The following is a 21,068-nucleotide window of genomic DNA, read 5'->3' as shown; positions in this document are numbered from 1 at the left end:
CGAGTTCTTTTCAGGAAACGTGTAGTTGTTAGTGTCAGAGAGAGGAGAGAGAGAATAAAGTATAAATATGATCCACTAATTGACAACATAAATCAGTAAATCAGGACTTCTGCATTGTTAATGAATAAAAAAAATGACTAAATCTTTTCATTGTAAAGCTATATCATTCCCCAAAAATGTTACAAATAATACCCATTTAGAATGGTAACAAACCCAGGGAATAACTAAAAAAAAAGAAGGAACCAGTAATATAGAATAAACACACCTATTCAGATTTGTTTGCCTTCCTCTTCATTCGGCTGAATGGACCAACTGCTTGGTCCATAATGTACATGTATATAACCTGGCTCCAAGATTTATATGACTCTAAATCCTCATAATACTCTGGGGCAATCTCTTTCACCTTGTGGAGCTTGCTCCCAGGAATTCTAGGGAAATCATGGTGCTCATTGTGGTATCCCACACTCCATGTCATAAGATTCAGGGGACCATAGTAAGAATATGTCTCCTGGTCAGGCTTGAAAACATAATGTTCTGAAATGAAGTGGCCAGCCATTGGGTGCAACCCACCCCCAACGAATGTGGAAAGAATCAAATAGGCAAAAGATTTCCAGCCCCAAAGGTAAACCATGGCTGCATCAAGGGCTATCTGAATAAATAAATTGATGAACTCCCAATAACCAGGAGGTTTTGGTTTCAGAAAGAGAGGCCGGAGAGCATAGAAGAAGAGTTGGAAGATGACCCATATGCTTTTAGTGATAACATTTGTCACGATATGGGCTTCAGTGTGGCTTGGAATGTCCATATCAATACCATCTACTCCTTGGAAGCGATGATGTTCAAGGTGATATTTTTGAAACGTGACAGACATGGGTACACCAATAGGAAGGTTGGCAAAAATCCCAAGCCAACGGTTATAGACTGGAGTTGAGAAGGCAAGATTGTGGCTGAGTTCATGGATGGCTAAGAAAAGGTTATGGTTGAGAAAAGATCCGAAGAAGTAGGCTATGGCGAGTATCTTCAGCCAACCAGCATCATGGAGCAAAGTTGCGGTACATAGCTGAAGGAGAACTGCAGTGGAAACCTACAGCACCACAGTTACAAGGAGAAGAAACAGAAACGTTAATATCAATAACTGATACACTATAGCGCAGAATAGTCACCACATCAAATTACCACTGCAAAGATAATGAAATTATGACAGGCAGAAAATCTTCTTTCACCAAAAAGAAAACTAGGTTTCCAAAACGCGGTCACGATATTCTTCATAGTTGTTTTTCATAATAGTTTCTCATATAATTTGAAATTCCCTTCAACACAAACTGGGCAAATCTTGATATCCAGTGGCGAAAGACAACACATGAGAGCATATTCATCTCAAGCAATTGTCAATAGTTTTTCTACTAAATGTTTCTTGCTGCATACCCACAGGGGTTTAGAAGATTGTTCATAGGAAAGAATGTCGTCTAATTTCAAATATGGACAAGTAGCTTTTGGAATTTCTACACAGCCTCGAAGGCATGAAACAAGACTTTGATGAATGCAAAGGTAACACTGTCGATATCATAGGGTTGAGCAGCATGCCCTCGGATTTTGGCCCAACCAACAGGGGTAAAGGTGGGAAAATTTACCCCTACCCCAGCAGGATTAACGCATTCTAATCACATCACGGAATTGCTTTTTGTACTTCAAAATTGAATATGAAATACAAACAGGTGTCATTCAAATTCATTGATAGGAGAGCATATCAACAGAAGATTCCAATATGCATTAACTTTGTGTTATCGAATCTGGAAGATTACATAGATTGTTAGAACCCTGTTGTAAATTGCTGTGATGTAACTAAGGAAATGAATGGAGCTGTAACAATGGGTGCTGTAATGGAAATAAGAGATGGCTGAAAGGTGTTTGTGAAAATGCTAAAGAGAGTCACACGTATATTGATAAGGGATTCTTCGAGGGAACCCAACCTCCTTACAGATCAAAACTATTGATAATTTTACAGATAATACCTCATTCTAGTCCCTTCTCTAACTTATACCCCCAGATTTCTACAGCCACAACCCTCTTAACAGAGAGGAAAAATAAATAAAATACTGAAATAGTAAAAGACTAAATGACAGACATTTGATTCTTTGAAACGCAACACTTGAAATCTCAAAAAGCACAGCTACACTAATGCTAACCAAAACACATCGTTTTCCTTCACTCTTCGTACGACAGCATATGCCATATTCCTTTAATCCTGCACGATACCGTTTCATCTTAGGTTCATAACATAGATAGCTGATTTAGAATCCATAAATAATCAGTTTATATCAGCAAACGGACCACACCGAACATAAATTTTTAACAGGAGGTTTAATGCTGGAAATGTGAGACTTAGAATAGAATTTAACGAAATCAGATCCAAGTTTACAACTACAAAAAAATGCGGATTCCTGAGAAGTCATCAAACATTAGGAGCACATATTAAAAATGCAACGCCAATCGTGAAGAATGCAGAAACCTTTAAATATAATCCAAAACAAGCACAACCCTGCATTGACATAATGGCATAAGAAACAAAACCAAGAAAGTTCAATTTGAGTTTCTCTTTTAAGGGGGAAAAAAGTGGACTTAAAAGAAACGGCGGTTACGAAACAACACCGGCCAAACCGCACAAGTCATTTCAAGAAAATGCAATCCTTAAACGACATCCAAAGATCAAGAAGCATCTTTCTCATAAAGAAAAAGAAAAAAAGAAAAAAGAAAAAGAAAGTTATCAAGCAGCATCACACAACCGCATAAATCACATTCAAACTGAATATACGCACAGAGCGATACAGAGACAAGCAGATAACAGACAGTAAGAGTAAGAGAACCTTGAGTAAAGCCCAGGGGTCGGGGCCAAAGAGATCCTTGATCTGAGGGTACCGAGAGAGAATCTGGCGGCGCCTAGTAGCGTGGGGCTCGTCCGTGTACGACCAGAAGAAGTCTGTAGCCATTACCCCTTCCGCTCGCTCTTCCCTTTTGCGCCCCATTTCTCCTCTCGTCTCCTCTCCTCCTCACGCTTAGTTGTTTTGCAAGTTCAAAAGATTTGAAGGTGAATCCGAATGAATGAGCTGTGAGGCTCCGACTGTGCGGACAAGAATCCAGAGAGGAGCGTTTCGTTTGGACCCCATTGGCCATTCACGTGGGTCGTACAGCTCAAAAGAATAGTGGCTTTCTGGCAAAAGCTAATAGCATATCTATTGTTTCTATATATCTATTGTTTCTATATGAGTTTTGCTATATATAAACACAGTCACGCACTAATTTATATATATTTATTCATATTTAAAATTTAAATTAACACTATTTTTAATACAATTTACTTTTTAACCAATTATATTACATTAGTGTATAAATTAATATATAATTATATTTACAATTATATTTTTCCTTTTTCTAAACAAGTCACTGCAGGCTTGCGTGATGACAGGTTGTCATAATGAGAAGGAAGCCATAAAAATACAGAAGAAAAGGCCAATAATGGCTCAGCATTCCATGTACACGCACGTAATGCTTCAGGATTTAAAAAGAATAAAGAAAAATTACACCCCACACCTCTATTTAATCAATAGATAATTTGTCATTTGTACTCGATGTTTATAAAAAGGCGTTCACCTTGAAGCTCGCTTCCAAAATTACACGCAAAGCAAGCCATGAAGAAAAGAACAGGAAGCTCATCAGTGTAATAACAAAAGCCATCCAACAGGAAAAGACATTTTCAAATGCTTCTTTATAAGCAAGCTTCAAGCTATACAGAGTCACAGACATATACAAATGGTTCTTAAATACAATCGATGAACCCTCCAAATTAGAAGACTATCTCAACTTCACGCACCAGCCCATCATAATTCAGGCTGGGTTCTTCTGATTAGAAGCGGGAAGAAAGCACTGGAATTTCAGCTGATCTAAATTTGCCGAATAAATGGTCCTTATGTAACCAAGACGAACGGGAGAACTGTTCATTTAGAGACCACAAGAGACGGTGGGCTTTTTTTTGTTTTTGTTTTTGTGTTTTATTCTACTCATCACCTTAGGTGAGAATCATAAGTATCAAAAAGAGTTTCGGGCACAATCAACGGTAACTTATCTATATACATGAAAAGCCTCCTAAGATTCTCCCTCGTTACCGTTGCCAAGTCGACTACGTCCTTGCCGTCGGTGAATACCCAGAGATCACATGAGTTCACTCTCTTAAGACTGTCACGACAAAAGGGACACGACTGTGACCGCGATCGCCTGCATTAAATGCAACAGATCCTTACTGTTATTTAGATTGATTGCATAATAAACAAACAAATGTTTGTAGCATGGATCAACAGCAAATGAGCTAGATTACTCAAAAGCCAATATGGAATGCAAGTAGACAACCAAAGAAACGCATTACAACCACATAAACGAGAGAAGCTACAAACAAGAAACTAACTGCAACCTGTAAAAGAACTCAATATCAAAATGCAGCATTCCAGCGCTAACATGGTTAATTCACATAAACAAGTTATTATGATTTGTTCCTTCCAGTCTAACGTGTTGAAGAAAAAAAATCGTATATGAGACAGACAATCCAAGTAAAAATGAATTGTCTCAAGATAAAATAAAAACAGAATAAGCCAGATATCTAAATTGCCAAGATCATTTCATCAGGAACAAGAAGCTTCTGCGACAGGATGCTAGAGCCCTAGCGATCATTTAACCATTACATTTGACAAACAATTAAATTGTGCGGGGACCTCCATTGCAACATATAGTTCCTTCCCTTTTCAATTCAAATTCAGAATTCACACATGGTTGCATGTGATGGTTGACAATTCACAAAATTCAGTACTCGATTGTATCATCAGATGGCACAGTCAACAAAGTAAAAGTCAAATATCAATTTTATGCTGATAATCCTAAATTCAGTCCCTAAAATACCTAAAAAGCAGAAATTTAAGAAACCAAATTCCAAATGCTTCCTATTGTAAATCTCCAATGATCTGCTATTAAATGCAATGAACCGGAGATTGTGGAAAAAATGTAAAATTTAAGCTTTGGAGTTTTGGCAATGGACATATGTCTTGAGACAGCCAAAGATGGAAATGGGGAATTAGTATTATTAAGGCGCAGGTAAAGTAGATGACAGATTGAATGGGCTACTATCCTTTAAATCAAGGAACTAAGTCAATAGAGTAGAGCACAGCACCATGAAATGCAATAAACCTTGTATGATTAAGATTTTTCACATTCTCTTCCGCTATAATATAATTAGCATACTTCAATGAATTACTCCAAGCATCCCACATTCAAACCTAATACATCATAGGAATAATCACTCCAATATCAGGAAATAGAATAATAAAAATAAAAACACAGATCACGGCTTCAATTTTTATTGGCAGAAAGATAACCAACAGCCCACACCATTCAACAATTAATATGCCTCAGACTAAAAATTATTCAACCCATTGTCATCTACCTTTTCAGATTCCACATAATGTTTATGATCTTGCATATTCATATGCACCAATTGAAAAAAAAAAGGGGGGGATGTTTCTGTATATTCATATTCATGCACAGGTACATCTATCTCATTAACATAATCCAGTGACAACCCAATGTCCACAGAGTGCATCAATGCATATGCACATATACCTCAATCCAAGACAGACTTCTGCTTGTAACTGTTGAAGTTGCTAAGACTTCACCACAATGAGTCCTGATTGTGGTTGATCATTTACTTGAATTACTCAATTGTCTTTTCCACTAAACATTTAGGTACAAGCATATCACTCCAAATGGGGCAATCAATCAATGAAGAAGGGGCTTGCTGGAACTGATTATCTAGTGTTAGATACAAAATTAATGATAAAAAAAAAAGGGTCCCATGTCCATGAATCGTCCAGTGCAACCTTAACTAACTTCATTTGCAGGTACTAAATATTATCTACTAATTATCACATAGCAAGTATTATCTACTAACTATTTACCCAAGACCAAGACTAAATAAATTGTGGAATGTTTTGAGTTCAAGAACCGAGTAAAAAGTATCTTGAGAGATAGAGAGAAACTTGGAAGTACCATTCACGGTAACATTTCAAGCACATGGCATGATTGCAGTTGGGCAATACAATCTTACTATTCATTTCCATGCATATTCCACATTCTTCCTCTCTTTCATCGTCTACATCTGAGAACTGTCTATATTCCCCATCATCTCTCCTTCGATACCTCTCCACACAAACTGCCTTCTGCTTTTTATCTTCTGTATCAGTAACACCTCTTTGAAGTTGCAGTAGAGAGGGATAAATTACCGCTGATCCCAACAAGAATCACAGATTAGAAAGATAATAGGGAATAAATTAGGCAAGTTAATGGCTCCAAACCCGAATTTGAAATATGCTGACTCCAGAAGTTACCATAGAACTCCCTTATACTCGCTTTTCTTTCATGAGTGGACATGGTGGTTGTGCCATCCACATAAACCTGAAGCATAAGGCAAAGTGCTGAAGTCAGCCATCTCCATGATTGGACAATGAGCAAAGGTATAAATCCCATTTAAAGGAACACAAGTGCAACCTTGTAAATGAGGATTCTTAACAGTCCAAGGGCTCCTGCAAGGTGGCAGTCTGTCCATTGGACCAGAAAGAGGAACAGGTGTGCTGCCGGACTATATGACATCCTCATCTGGAGGCAGGCACCATCATACTCCCTTGGAAAATCTGACGCACTGCATCTTGCATTGCAAGATAAGAAATTAAATAGAAAGATGAAAATGGATGATCAGTTTAAGCAAGCAACGTCATCACAAACATTAGAAACTCATGAGGCACACAAGTGAGAAGTATCGAGCATTTCAATTCCAAACAACATGGCACTAAAATTTTTACCTTGCAACTTTCTAAAACTTAGATTAATCATTTTTAAACACCCAATTATGTAGATAAATGCTCATTCAATCATTACAAAAACATGAAACTGGAATTATTGAAACATTGGGGCTTGGACATTACAAACCGTAACCTGACTCATTTAATAATTTAAGCGCATCAAGATAAATTCTACAGCTCCCCAAATTGGTGGAACCCATTGGGCACATGGGCTTACAAGCGTATGTTATCAAGATAAAGATAATGCCAAGACATAAATATAAAAGCTTCGATGTTTGGGGCATCATTAACACCCCCTCCCCCCCCCCCCCCCCCCCCCCCCCCCCTTTCTCTCTTCCTTACCCACAAAAAGGGAGAGAGAGAGAGAGAGAGAGAACAAAAAATGTGCTTCAATATCATAAAAGAAGTGCTGTCCTTGGCATCATCTTACCAACTTTTTTTTTTTGTATTTGGATGGGTATCTTACCGACTAAAAAATTGAGATAACACCAAGCTACGGATCGGACTTCTGAGCAACATATAGTGGGAAATTAAAAAGAAGAAAAAAATCGAAAACCTCGAGCGAAAAAAGAACCAAACTTGCATGTGGGGAATTAAAAAAAAAAACACGCCAACTCCTCTCCACTGAAGTGTTTCAGAGAGAGAGTTTGGCTTGTAAGATTCAAATCCATTAGAAAATCACATATTTTTTTTTAATATATACGCTAAGTAGTTGTTAAAAAATAAAAATTTAAATGTAAGAACCAAAAAACCCAAGAACATTCCATACGACTCACGTAAGAAATTCAAACCGATGGCATGCAGTTGCATATTCAATCTTTTTTTTTTTTTAAAGGAAAGAAAATGAGACTTTTTACAAGGAAAAAAGGACAAAGAAACCAAATTTCGAGAGACCCTCATGAACTTACAGAGTATTCGCGTGCTGAATGTCAGCTTCAAGAACTTTGAGAGAGTCCTTGAATGATTTTCTCATAGAAGCTATATACATCTCGACTTTTTTTCACTCACGAAGTGTGAGGGAAGGGAAGAAAAAACCCAGAATCAGAACCGATTCTCAAAACCAAAAACCCTAATTTGAGCCCCAAAACCCCCCGAGGCTATCTCAGTGTCTCTCTCTCTCTCTCTCTCTCTCACACACACACACACACACACAGAGTCGTCTCTGGAGGAATTCCTTTTCAGTGTTTTGCGGTCCGGGGCTTCTATTCCATTCTGCTCTTGAAAGCGAAGACGGAGAGAGAGAGAGAGAGAGAGAGAGAGGACACGTGGAACGTGGAGGGATGTCGTGGAGCCTCAATAGGGAGCAATTACAATAAATAAAATTGTGAGCTTCGAAGAGATGCACGAAATTAAGGCGAGTCCCGTGACGCCCTTATCCACTCTCGAGAGTCTCCCTCTGGTGTGTGTTTTTTGTCTGCCACTTTTCCCTTCCCTTTCGGTTGCTTTCGCTCCACGCAGTCCGATCGTGATGATCATCACACCATCACATTCGACATACTTTGCAGTTTGCCACCGTCATTCCCCTTTATTTACGATAATGACATGACATGTATATGAATGCATGCTTATTAATTTGTTTGTGTTTGGTATTGTGCAAAAAACTTAAATAAAAAATATAAATATTGTAGCTCACTTCATCCGACTCTATCCATTTCACTTGAATTATAAATTCAAATATTAAATTTATCTGTTTTTGTATTAACACGAATTAATTGTTATTAAAATTATTTCAATTATGATCAGATTTTAATATATAATATCTTGCATCCATTTGGGTACCATGTAGGAGGGAAATTCATTCCTAAATAATTTAAAAAAAAAAAAAAACCTATATTTTCAAGCAGGTTTATAAAAAATTTTTAATAAATTGTTTACATAATTAAATTAAATTTAATATAATAAATTTTAAAATTTGAACATTTTAAATTAAATTTTATTATTCTACATACGGATTTAAAAATAAAATAATTCGTTAAATAAATAAACTACACGACCTGATTATCACTCACTGTGGATGAATACCATCATGTTTAGTGATACAATTTAGTGAATTTTAGATAGATTTTTTCCCAGAAAATCATAGATTTGGTATGGAATTTCCGAGAGTTTCTGTTTCTTTGGAGGATAAAACCGTCATTACGATATCATGGTCTATTTTTTTCCCCGTTTTGGCTCCTTTTTTATTCCGATGTACATTGGCGACATGCATGTATAAAGGTCGTTTGAGAATGACAATAGCCAATCAGGTGTGAACACTTTTTCAGTTTCCACAAAAGTCGTATGCTGTACCAGCATATAATACATCAATCTCCTGGCAAGCCCACAGGAAAGGTGAAACCGAGAGGAACTGTTACTAAAGAGACCCACAAAATATCAAATCTCTCGCTTAGATATTTGCACTTCACTCGGAATTTTATTTTATTTAAAAAAAAAAAGTAAATAAAAGCAAAGGAAAAAATAATTAAATACTTGATGACATGTATGTGCTCAATCATTTATGATTTTTATAATTTATGATTTTTATATATTTTTTATAAAACTCTCTATTTAAAACATGATTGTAAAAATAATTATTAAAAAAAATATTGTCTTTGTAATTTTCTTTCTTCATATATTTGATGACTCTAAACTGTCACAAAACTATTTGTACTAATTCAATTAACTTTATGCCGTTTAATATATTAGAGAGCCGTGTAGGTTGGGGCATCCAGAAGGACAATGAATAGAACATGAAATGGTAGATACTCCAACATTCATTTACTCATTCATAATTGTAAAATCCTGTTCTAACACCTCTAATTGCTTTTATCATTGGTAATTGAGTGTGAGGCAATCATATCATATATAATTATAATTCCAAAGTCTACGAATCATTTTTCCCAAATAAATTGTTGTCTGAACGGCCAACAGACATCACCTAAACTGATTTTGTATCACACAAAAATATATGAATTTTATTGGTTTTTTTTTTTTTAAAGTAATGTTAGATAAAATTATGTGTTGTTTAAGGGTCACGAATTTATTATAAAATAAAATAAAATATATTGTTAAAAAAATTATTATTTTCAAATAGTTCATATATTTATTTATTTAAAAAAAAAAAAAGAAAAATCACAACAATAACTCAATCAATCATTCCTCGTGTTTGAAAGGATGAACGTGGGATTCAATGAATCTGAAGCGAAGAAGATTATTCGAATTTCTGGTTTGTAATTGTGGAAGGAGTAAAGATAAGTGGGAAAAGAGAGTTGGTGGGGCCGGAAACCGGGCGAGCATGGTATGGGTTAGGTAACACAATTGGTGGCATCCTGGTTGGTGCCCACTGCCCTCCAACTCAGCTTGCAATCCTTACCCGCTCCTAAAATATTATGTCAATAACGTATTGAAATAAAAATAATTAATCACATTCACCCACCTTACTAATTAGTATTATTCAACTAACCATATCTTCATTTAAAAAAAAAACATATTCGCAAATAACATAAATTATGTTTTTTTTTTTTTATTTATTTAAGATGCGAGAATGAAAGGCTCGTTATAAATAGGACTGTTCATATGGGCCGGGTTTTACCCGGCCCGCACCGGAAACCGGATAACCGGATTTCCGGTTACGGGTTTCGGCCCGGATTTGATCCGGGCCGAAATCCGGATTTTCAAAACCGCATGTATGCGGTCCGGACCCGGGTATGAAATCCGGGTTCCGGATTATAACCCGGTTAACCCGGGTTTATATATAACCCTTCTCTCTCTCTCTCTCTCTCTCTCTCTCTCTCTCTCTCTCTCTCTCTCTCTCTCTCTCTCTCTCTCTCTCTCTCTCTCTCTCTCTCTCCCCTGTTATCTCTACGCCGAAATCAGTCTGAGGACTCTCTCCGAAACCCTAGCCATCATCTTCAACCTCGTGCCTCATCCTCGTGCCTTGTCTTCATCCGCGTGCTTGGTCTTCATCCTCGTGCTGTCTTCTTCCTCACGTCGCGCGATCGTCTTCATTAGTTTGCTGTGTGCCGTTCGGTCAGTTTTTCTCCTCTCTCTGGGTCTTGCTTAAATGCTTTTCTACTATGTTACCTTTGCTTTGTTTAGAATCTCTGGTTTGTTTGGTTGTTTTTACATTTGAAATGGATTAGATGGACGATTTTTTTTGTGGGAGACTTTACCGGAATATTTCTGTTTAGAGAAATATTTCTGTTTAGACTTTACCGGACTCTCTCTGTTTAGAGACTTTACCGGAATATTTTCTGGGTTTTCCTAGAAAATGGAAAATGACTTGTGGGAGATGACTTCAAGATTAGTGTTAAGGAGGATATATTCAATCCAACCCACGTCACCGTTGGGACCGATTCTCTTGCTGCCATAGCCAAATGGGTCAGGAGGGCCAGCGCTGTCTTTCTCAGACTGGGGTAAGTTGAAGAACCTGAGGGCTTCAGCTTCCAGCTTTTTCATAAACTCCACTGGGACTCCTTGATTCACCACCTTGAAGATCCCAAATTCCAAGGCCTTAGCTATAAGGGTCTTGGCATCAGGGTCTGAGAGGTCCACCATTGGAATTCCAGTGAACAAGCCAGGGGGCTTGTGTGTCTGTATCAAAGAGTAGTCGTCTAATGCTGCAAGCTGAGAAAGAACCACCATAGTAGTTGTTTCTGCTGTTTTGGTTTTTCAGAGAGAAGAAGGAGGAGGAAGAGGAGGAGGAGAAGGAGAAGGAGACTCGTTTGGTTGAGAGGGTGATGAGATTGATGGGGGGTTTAAATGGGCGAATTTTATATGGTTTTTTGCTCTTCTGGTTTCTGACTTTGTCACCATTAGCCATTAGGCAATGCGTGCTTTCTCTTATTCCTCTGCACTTTTTTTTATATCTCATATTTTAACTTTGTTGCTTTAAGTCTAAATCCTAGCTAGCTAGCTAAAACCCTACAAAATCAGGGACTAATATTGGATCAAAATTTTTTTATAAGTAAAAGATAGATATTATTGATATGAATGAGATAGGCCAAAGCCATGTACACCGGAAGTATACAGAAAAAGACCTAAATACATTCTAACTATGCTGAAAGGTAAAAATATTGTTATCAAAATATTTTTACCTATTTCAACTTGACTGTTTATCAACTAGAGATTTTCACTCTCCTCTTGTCAAAAACCAGAGTTTCAAACTCTAACCACCTAAATAAAAACTTCATGCATGTACTTTATCAACCAGAGATTTTACACACTGAAAATGCCTAGTATGTTATAGGAGAGAATGAAAAGTTTATGAGAACAGCAAAAGAGGATGGTCATGCTACTGCTTATGCAGAGGGTGTTTGGAATCAACACACAAATAACTGATTTGAACATGTTGGTTTTGTTGGGTTTAAGATGATATTTGGATATGTACAAATGTCAATGTTTTTATGGGAACCTGAATTCAAAACAATGTGCTATGTATTTGGATATGCCAAGTGGATTTTATCAAAACAAAGGATGATATGATCTATTTTTGGAAATGAACACTGCATATATAATGTGCTTTCTACTTCTTGCATCTGTTTTCTTGTTTGTAGAAAATCTGTATCAGAATCTGTTTTTATTTTTCAGTTTTCAAATAGGTCTTTGTTGGACTAATTTTGTGTGCATAGCTAATATACCATTTATTTATTTGCTCACACATTGCATCTTTCTTTTTCTACAGTGCTGCTGAGTATATTTTATATAAGCTGAAACTAATGGGGGAAGATAATTGAAGTCCAAAGTGCTGCTGAAGTTTTTACTTCAATCGTTCTTATATTTTTTGGAGATTTGTTTGCATTTAAATGTAGCTTTTTTGATCAATTAGTATGCTAGATTTTATTTTTAAGAGTTGGTACTTGAAACCGTTCATTTAAAACAGGTTTGACAAGATAAAATCATTGAAGTGGTGGAAAAATATTAATATTTCCCCCTTTTTTGGTTCAGGCCGTTAAAAAAAAGCCAATTTTAAAAGGATTCTTCCACAGTTTTATGAAGGAGGTGTACCAATTAAGTATAAAACCTTTACTCCAATGATTCATTAAGAAAGTTTGAGTGAGTTTGATTTGTTCAAGAGAATAAAACTAGAATGACCGAAACATGTATGTCTTAATTTTCTATTTATCCAAGCTGTAGACTTAAAAAAAAAAAAAAAAATCCGGGTTGAATCCGGAACCGGAATCCGGGTTTTTAAAAAACCGGATTCAACCGGGTTTCGGCCCGGATCTGACCCGGGTTAACCCGGTCCGGGTTCCAGCCCGGATTGAAAATCCGGATTCCGGTTTGGGTGGACCCGGATTTCCGGGTTGGAACCTGGTTGAACAGCCCTACTTATAAAAATGAAATTTTACGATCTTTTGGGTTGGGTATTGAAATCGCCACTGGGTTCCAACGGTCTGAGCTCAGGCTGGACTTTGGGCAAACTTGGTTTGAGTTCTCGGCCTACTGAAATTGGGCCAATGAGGCTCCCACAGCCTCTATTCAGCCCTTAGCTCAAATTTAATGGGCCCGGTTCATAACTGGACCTGTAAAATAGGCCTGGATTGTCCACCTGCTTGTGTTGCATTTCCAGTAAGATATTAGCCTGTCCGTGCGACATTTTCGTCTCCGATCGATTCCCAAATGGAAACCCAAATTTTCGCGATTCCCATCAGTTATTCGAATCCTCAATTTGCACCCTCGGTTTTTCTCTTTGATTTTCCGTTGTTTTCGAGGGGAAGCCGAGAAAGTCTTCGTTTTTCCCGCCGAAAATGTATTCACGTGTCCCACAAGAGCATCTCTGTAAGAGCTAGTTGTGCTTCTGGCTCAGCGAATTTCGGCGGGTGGGACGAGTTTAGAATCTTCGGCGACTCGGAATGCGCTGGTGAGTCGGATCAATTTCGAAACTTTCTGGTTTCTGTTAAAGTTGAAGATAGAAAGCACATAATCGTGTTCCTTTTGGGGCTTGTGTGCGCCCTAGCCATTTCTAGAGTTAGAGTCTCGTCAACTGTTATGTTTCCAGCTTCAATTTTGGTTTTTGGTATTGGTTTTTCGTTTGGGTTTATTCGTGCCGGAAAATTCAGTGAGGTGAGTGAAATTAGAGGTAAGAAAAGGGTAAAAGAGGAGATTTATACGGTTTGTACTGATAAATTGAGGAACTTGGTGGATTTTTTTGACGGGTTTGATGTCAAGGTTAATAATTTAAAGAATGATATACAAAAAGCTATTGATAATAATCAAATCACTGTAAGTGATTTGGAAAGTTATGTAAATGAAATTGAATCAATTAGTTCATCGGCTTCGAATGCAAGAAACATCGCCAAGGCTTCAATAGATAACGCGGGGAACTCTAATGATTTGTTCGTGGAGAACCAGAAGCCAAGTAGAAGGAAGAAAGAGCTTGGTGAAGTTGGGTTTGAGTTGTTGCAGTCTGTTGGAAGTTTCTTTGTGGAGAACTCGGTTGGTTCTAAGCCTAATAAAGTGAAAGATAACATTAAGCGACAGACCATAGAGAGATTGGTAAACGATCAAAATCGAGCAAATGTATCTACTTCTGCTGTTGAAGAAAGTGATTTCAATTTAGTCGATGATAATAAAGGAAATGGTAAGTTGGGTGTGTCTCGAGATTCATCAGCTTTTGTTGAGAATGGTGGTAGACGAATGAAAATTGACTCAAAAATGGGGAAAATGAGTGAAGATGAGATGGGTGGCAGTGGTAAAAGATTTATTGAAAGTGAAGAGTATAGTTATCAGAATAACAGTTTGCGATTTACAAATAATCAAACTTTCTCTTTGAAGATGGGCCGTGATAACAGAACTGAGATATGGGAATCCCATGATAAGTTTAACTCTGAGGAGTTTAGAGTTAGGATGAAACGTTTGGGAACAGAAGCATCCTTTGTTCAACAACAGATGCTCAAGAAATCCAATGAAGCTTACCGAACTTCTCTCGACAGGGAAATGAATGACGATGAGACATACAGGTTCCAATCTAGAGAAGAAATTTTGAATCATGAATACGATTCTCATATGGCTAATCAGCTGTCCTCAAATGAGAGTGAGGTTGATTCCTTTTCATCTCCAAAGGTTTCTGATGATGTGGTCTTTGATAGGTATCTTACAGAAGCTAATGAGCTTCTGAAACAAGCAAAAGAGTATATAAGGAGTAGAAGTGATAAGGAGCGTGCTGAGATCCTATTGTACAGGTCTGCCAAATTACTCTCCAAAGCCATAGCTATGAAGCCCGTGAGTTTGTTGGCTGCAGGCCAATTAGGCAACACCTATCTTCTTCACGGAGAATTAAAATTGAAGATGAGTCGTGAGTTGAGAGCGCTCCTTTTGGGTGGTGGTCCTTTTCCTATTGAAAAGCAAAATGGAGCACTCAAGGGATTAGGTGATCAAATCACTGGCAAGGATGAAATTGCATCTGTCCTTGTTAATGTGTGTGAAGAGTGTGAAGAACTTCTTGTCGAGGCAGGAAGAAAATATAGATTGGCATTATCTATTGATGGGAATGATGTAAGAGCCCTATACAACTGGGGTCTTGCTCTCTCCTTCCGTGCGCAATTGATTGCAGATATTGGACCGGTAGGCATTCTTCTTTAGTATAAACTCGAGTTTTGGAGTCCTCATATTGTTAGCTGAATGAGGTGTGGAATTTAGAGGAATATATTTCCTAACCTGACATAAGTTTTCACTACTACATTGTTAGATTGGTTTTGGTTACATTTTGATTTGATATGCACCATCAATTTAAACTTTAAAGTGTGCTGCTGGATTTTTAAATTTGAAATAAATCTTTTCAGGAAGCTGCTTTTGAGGCCGATGAAGTATTCTTGGCTGCAATTGATAAATTCGATGCTATGATGTCCAAAGGCAATGTTTATGCACCTGATGGTAAGTTTTGGTTGCCAGTCAAACTGTGGTTCATGATGTGAATATTTATTGCAGTTGCATCTACATGGTTCAATTACAAATTCTGCATATACTGGCATAGACAGAATCTATTGTCATCATACGGGAATGGTATTGTAAAGATTATGAAATAGATGTGTTGCATGACAATGATAACAACTATGCAATGCCTTGAACTACAAATGAGACAACGTACCGTGGTAAAACTTGCACAAAAATCTAACAGTCGAATGGATGGGTTTTGTGTCCTCGTACTTGGCTGCATTTTCATAATTCTGCTTTCATAAAAATGCTTTGAAGTGAAAGCGTAGAGTATTCATTTTTAGCCGGATGATACATGCAATCACGCAGTAGAGAGAAGCACAGAGCTTATTTTTGCCGTTCCAATTTTTAATTCAGACGTCATTTTGGCCAAGTGTGAGATTCTCATTTAATTCATTGTGCGAGTTTCAGCTTTGTTCAGATGGGGTGTGGCTTTGCAGCAAAGATCTCGCTTACGGCCACATAATAGTAAAGAGAAAGTGAAATTACTGCAGCAGGCAAAGAGGCTATATGAAGATGCACTCCATATGGACTCCGACAATCTCCAAGTTAGAGAAGCCCTATCAACATGTGTATCTGAACTCAATTTTAGGCACTTTTGACGAAAGAATCAGCTCATAGCCTCATATTGCTCTTTTTTGCATCACCTTGTGTTTAGATTTATTGTCAATACTTTTGTTCTCTCTTTTCCCAGTTTTGTCCCTTCTCCACCATTGGGGAGCAAAATGCATGATGGATAGCCTCTTATATCCTTTTTCTTTTCCTTTTTTTTTTTGGGTACTATGAATAGCTTTGATGTAATAATAATATGAAAGAAGCCCGTTCTTCTTGCTCAGTGTCTGCTCACTCGAGCTATTCATTTCACTGGATCCATACCTTATTTTTCTGATTCCCAACCAATGCTTTTCCATTCTGTGTAAGTTCACTGGAAACGGTGGATTACATTATCGCAAAGCTGTAGTGTCACTGATCAAAACTTGTCAGGAATGAAGTTTTTGTTTGGGTCAGTTTATATCAGCCGACTGCTCTCTTAAGTGTAGGGCTCATAGCTGAATTGCCCCGCGGCTGCATCCATTTGCACTCCAAAGCGTGTATACTATTTTACAATTGACGAGCAGCAACTTCAGCTAGCATTATAATGTTTGCCTGACAATTTACAAGCACAAAGTCTATAGCAGTTTTGTAGAGGAATAGATCCCAATGTGTTCATATAAAACCTTTTTTTTTGTGAAAAATAAAAGGCGTGATCCAATGTAATAACACAAAGGGATGACCGGTAAATCCGTATAAACCTGAAAGCAAAATCCTCTTGTGAATATATCTGGAATTGGCACGAAGACACCAGATTTCGTTGGACGTTTTCATCAGATTTGATGTTCTTTGATCACGATCGCTTGACACGCATACACGTTGAAGACCACATCTTCCCGGCAATTATCTTGTGGCAGATAAGTGTTTTGGGACCCTTTTTTTTTATTTTCTTTTTGGGTTGCCTTGGCAAGAACGACGTTGGCAAGCCTTATTCACATGCTATGATGTTAGATGGTTTTTGTCGGAAGGGAGATGTTAAGCGGGCGCTTTTTGAATCAATAATATCCCCTTGGCACGAATGAAGCTCGATTTTATTAGTTATCCTCGCCTAATATTACTCTCAGTACTGAAACCGACTCCGTTTTGCACTTAGTCAAGTGGCACAACTCTTTATTTTTGGAATAACATTTGTAACTTTGTTTTAATTCAGGAATAAAGCTTAATTGTCATTATTAGAGCACAACCTTTTTTTTCTAATCTTTTTTTTTTTCTTTTTTCTAATCTATTAGAGCACAACCTTATTCAAACTTCAAATGTTCGATTATAGCAGAACATTTGTGGATTCAGATTCTTTGGCAAACTCCTCTATGGTGATCTTGCAGTTTTGACATTTGAGTACTCATCTTCTGAGTTATTTCTTATAACGAGTTCAAACGTTCCCGGAAAACTTTCAACATGGCTGCAAAGGTAACAATCCCAGACAAACTCCCATCCTCTTCAACAACCCACACATAACTCACGCGATGCGCAAGTGCCTGAATCATCACCGCCACCAATGAGCTCCACGGGTAGCACACGATTGCTTCTGACCTCCTAATCAACCTCGCCGAATACGACCCTACTGACTTACTCCTCCCCGACCCAGACTCTTCGTCCGACGAAGACGAGCACAGCGACAATGATGTGATTGTCGATTCCTCTTCCATTAGTTCCAAAGCCGCTTCTAAGTTTTGCGCTTCCAGTCGGTCTTTCACCAGCTGCACTAGGTCCTCTGGTGGACCACCACAGTCTATATATGCCATTAGATCACCCGCCGAGAGAGTTGCGATCGCCGGCGAGACGGACTCGTCGCAAGCATTGAGCGTGAACGGCGAGATTTCGCCAATCAACTTGCCGTCTAGGTCGACGATGGCAACAGAGGTGTGGTTGACGAGGGACTGGAAGATGAGGGGCAATGCAGCCGATGCAGGGTCGTCGTATTGGACGGCGAGGATGTTTTTTGGGTCGATTACATTAAGGGTGTTGATGGGGTTGATGGGGGTGGGGCAGAAAAGACCAATGGAGTTGAGGAGGTAGCGGATTATGTCTTCTTGGGTGAGCCAGCAGTATTCCCGATTGTTGTGGAGGGTGGAATTGGAGGAGGGCTTCTGCAGGAGCCTCTTCCTCCGGCTTTGACTTGGTATTGGTATCACAAGATTCTGTGCTCCTTCAAGGATGAGATCTATAGCCTCCACTAAGCTGCAAATTTATCATAAGAAAAGGCAAATTAGGTATATAGAAGACACCAATTCAGATAGATAAGGAAATAAATCTATTTTGGTTTTGTTCAAATATTTCTGAGCATTTCCAAATTTCCCACAAATATCTAAGAAAAAGAGTTGATTTTTGAGGATGGGATGGGCTGGACAAAAGCAGCCACGATGGCAAGAATACAACATGGACGGTAAAAGACAACGAAATGGGTATACAAGGAACCGAGTCAAGACAACCAGTTTTCTCAAATCAACCAAGAATTCTGATAATAAATCATGGTAACAAACCTTGCGTGGGGCTCCAAATGCCTAACGATCCCAGTAGGAGTCTTGGGAATCAGAACCGAGAGCGGCGACCGAAGCGCGGCGGCTGGGGACCTGAGGTTCTCTTCTTTGCAGAGGAAACAGATTATGTCTACCATGCAAACCTTGCCTACGCATCGGCAATCATCAGAGATCCTCGAAGACTTGTCGTGGTCACAGCTCCACAAGCTCAAATAGCTCTCGCCGAGCCTCTTCAGGGCCGACAGGGCGTCGCCGACTGTGGCGGAAACAGAAAGGCTCCTAAGGGCAGGCTTTCCAAGACATAGATCGAATACCTCCCGGGAAAGTATGCTCACTGCCATGCACAAACAAGAAGCTCAAAAGAGAGAGCTCGAAGAGCTGGAAGGTGGAAAACACAGAAGTTTCTGGAGAAATGGTTATGGAGATGGAGAGGACAGACTAGCGTATTATTCTAATATCGACACTGGCGTCTGATATATATAGACGGTCGTTACGGGGTATAGCCGGTCACCGCGGTCACACCGTACAGTACGATGCTCATTAAGGACCGCGTAGTGGAGCGGGGCCCAAGGTTTTCCAGTTAGGTGCGTACGAGTCGAAGACAGCTACGAGCACTGGCATTAGCTCCTGCATATGTAAAAGAAAAATTTTATTCATAATTTTTTATATATTATATTTATTTTTTATTTTATTTTATTTTTTAAAAATTAATTAAATTTTTCTATTCATCATTTATATAATATATATTTAGTAAGAGAAAAAATATAAAATAAAAATAAAATTTAATATATAATGTATAGAGATGATGAAAAGCAAAACTCTATACAGAATTATCTCTTTTAGAAATTGACTTTATCATTCAAATAAAATTTTTACATTAGATTATACATCTTTGAGTTAAATCTTTTTTTTAGCTATTAAATTTTTGCATATTTTTTTTTTTAATTATAGATTTTGCAATTAGCACTCACTACAAATTTCATTATTTAACCTATACTCAAAAACACCAATTTCGTGTATTTAAATTTACCAATTTCATATATCAAAATGACCAAATTTATATATACACAAAAAATGAATCCCATGTGCTAAAAAATAATTTGTATTAACATGTACTCAATATTACCAACAAATTTTATGTATCAAAATCAAATTAATGCAAGTTTGAAAAAGTTAATTTTGATACAAATTCATACACTTAATACAAATTCTTCTAAGTTCATTACAATACAAATTTTCAGCACCAAAATCAATACCAAACAGTCAAAACAAGCAACAGCTCCACTAAAATGGAATACAAGCAATCTATAATACAAGCACCAACAATCAATACTAAGCAATCAAAACAAGTAGCAACTCCACTCTTCTTTTCAGCACCAATACCAAGCAGTAGCTCCATCACACAATTAAAACAAGTAGCAACTCCACCAAAAATTTCACCACCAATACTAAGTAGCAGCTCTACCAACAAACAGCAGTTACAAGTCCTCCAGCAGCTCCACCACCAACAAGCATCAACAAAAATCAACAACAAAATTGACCCAATCAAAACCACCCACCACCAACAAAATACAGTTCCATCAAGAGGTACAAAAAATGATTTCCATTTGATAGCAATCAGCAATACAACAATACCCAAAACATATCATCACATAGTCAAAACAAATTTATCAAAAACTACACAAAATGAAGCATACAACTATGTACAAGATATGACCTTATTTCTTCGTTCCTCAATGATTTCCATTTGAAAATTATAGAAATACTCTTACTGCACAGAATTCATAGAATCAATATCCAATTTCATAATTTCTATATTAGTTTTTCTCTTTTTAAGAGTTACTAATTTAGATATATTTTCTTCAGCCTTAATTTCTATTTCAAGTTTTCTTTTCTTAACAAATAGTAACTTAAATCTATTATTGTCAAATTTCATTATTGATTCTCTTCTCTCCAACATACAAATCTTCCTGTCATCTTTCATTTGCCTTAAAGCCTCATTAAATTCATTATCATGTCCTTCCTTACATTTTTCTTATTTATCTCTTTCTTTTTCTTCCCTGTTGCTCAGCGATTTTTCACAATCTATGAGCACATTTTTCATGTCTTTCCGTAATCTTATTGAGTTTGGAGTAATATTTGAACATGAGATATTGTCTTTTCTTCTTATGCTCTTCATGTGTGCTTCCCA

At 37.6% G+C, this 21,068-nt stretch overlaps 5 protein-coding genes across 7 annotated transcripts; 1 reads left to right on the top strand and 4 right to left on the bottom strand.

The window, feature by feature from the left end:
• Positions 1-90: 90 nt before the first annotated feature.
• On the bottom strand, positions 91-3,240 carry LOC122275320 (sphingolipid delta(4)-desaturase DES1-like). 2 transcript variants are annotated; one of them, XM_043084328.1, is made up of 2 exons: positions 2,865-3,240; positions 91-1,084 (listed from the first exon to the last, which is right to left on the bottom strand). In XM_043084328.1, exons 1-2 carry the CDS (start codon positions 3,021-3,023, stop codon positions 266-268), a joined length of 978 nt encoding a protein of 325 aa, XP_042940262.1. In that variant the 5' UTR covers positions 3,024-3,240; the 3' UTR covers positions 91-265. The 2 variants fall into 2 exon arrangements, 1 of the variants encoding a protein (XP_042940262.1); XR_006228524.1 differs by lacking the exon at positions 91-1,084 and adding an exon at positions 1,908-2,245 and having other exon boundaries at positions 2,865-3,006.
• Positions 3,241-3,748: 508 nt separating this feature from the next.
• On the bottom strand, positions 3,749-8,222 carry LOC122275321 (E3 ubiquitin-protein ligase AIRP2-like). 2 transcript variants are annotated; one of them, XM_043084330.1, is made up of 5 exons: positions 7,805-8,222; positions 6,586-6,742; positions 6,426-6,492; positions 6,088-6,322; positions 3,749-4,269 (listed from the first exon to the last, which is right to left on the bottom strand). In XM_043084330.1, the coding sequence occupies exons 1-5, from the start codon at positions 7,882-7,884 to the stop codon at positions 4,059-4,061; spliced, it is 750 nt and encodes a 249-aa protein (XP_042940264.1). In that variant the 5' UTR covers positions 7,885-8,222; the 3' UTR covers positions 3,749-4,058. The 2 variants fall into 2 exon arrangements, with proteins under 2 accessions (XP_042940264.1, XP_042940265.1); XM_043084331.1 differs by having other exon boundaries at positions 6,586-6,736; positions 7,805-8,216.
• A 2,916-nt stretch (positions 8,223-11,138) lies between these two features.
• On the bottom strand, positions 11,139-11,519 carry LOC122275992 (gibberellin 2-beta-dioxygenase-like). The gene has a single exon (XM_043085391.1). It carries the CDS (start codon positions 11,517-11,519, stop codon positions 11,139-11,141), a length of 381 nt encoding a protein of 126 aa, XP_042941325.1.
• A 1,908-nt stretch (positions 11,520-13,427) lies between these two features.
• On the top strand, positions 13,428-16,826 carry LOC122275758. The gene is made up of 3 exons (XM_043084972.1): positions 13,428-15,440; positions 15,659-15,749; positions 16,221-16,826. Exons 1-3 carry the CDS (start codon positions 13,497-13,499, stop codon positions 16,409-16,411), a joined length of 2,226 nt encoding a protein of 741 aa, XP_042940906.1. The 5' UTR covers positions 13,428-13,496; the 3' UTR covers positions 16,412-16,826.
• Positions 16,827-17,403: 577 nt separating this feature from the next.
• Positions 17,404-19,333, bottom strand: LOC122275759 (CBS domain-containing protein CBSX5-like). The gene is made up of 2 exons (XM_043084973.1): positions 18,881-19,333; positions 17,404-18,578 (listed from the first exon to the last, which is right to left on the bottom strand). The coding sequence occupies exons 1-2, from the start codon at positions 19,216-19,218 to the stop codon at positions 17,759-17,761; spliced, it is 1,158 nt and encodes a 385-aa protein (XP_042940907.1). The 5' UTR covers positions 19,219-19,333; the 3' UTR covers positions 17,404-17,758.
• Between the last annotated feature and the right edge of the window lie 1,735 nt (positions 19,334-21,068).

The sequence above is a fragment of the Carya illinoinensis genome, chromosome 9, assembly GCF_018687715.1.
Source record: "Carya illinoinensis cultivar Pawnee chromosome 9, C.illinoinensisPawnee_v1, whole genome shotgun sequence".
Classification (NCBI taxonomy): domain Eukaryota; kingdom Viridiplantae; phylum Streptophyta; class Magnoliopsida; order Fagales; family Juglandaceae; genus Carya; species Carya illinoinensis.
The sequence above is the reverse complement of the archived record's forward strand: the minus strand, read 5'-3'. Positions and strand labels throughout refer to the sequence as shown.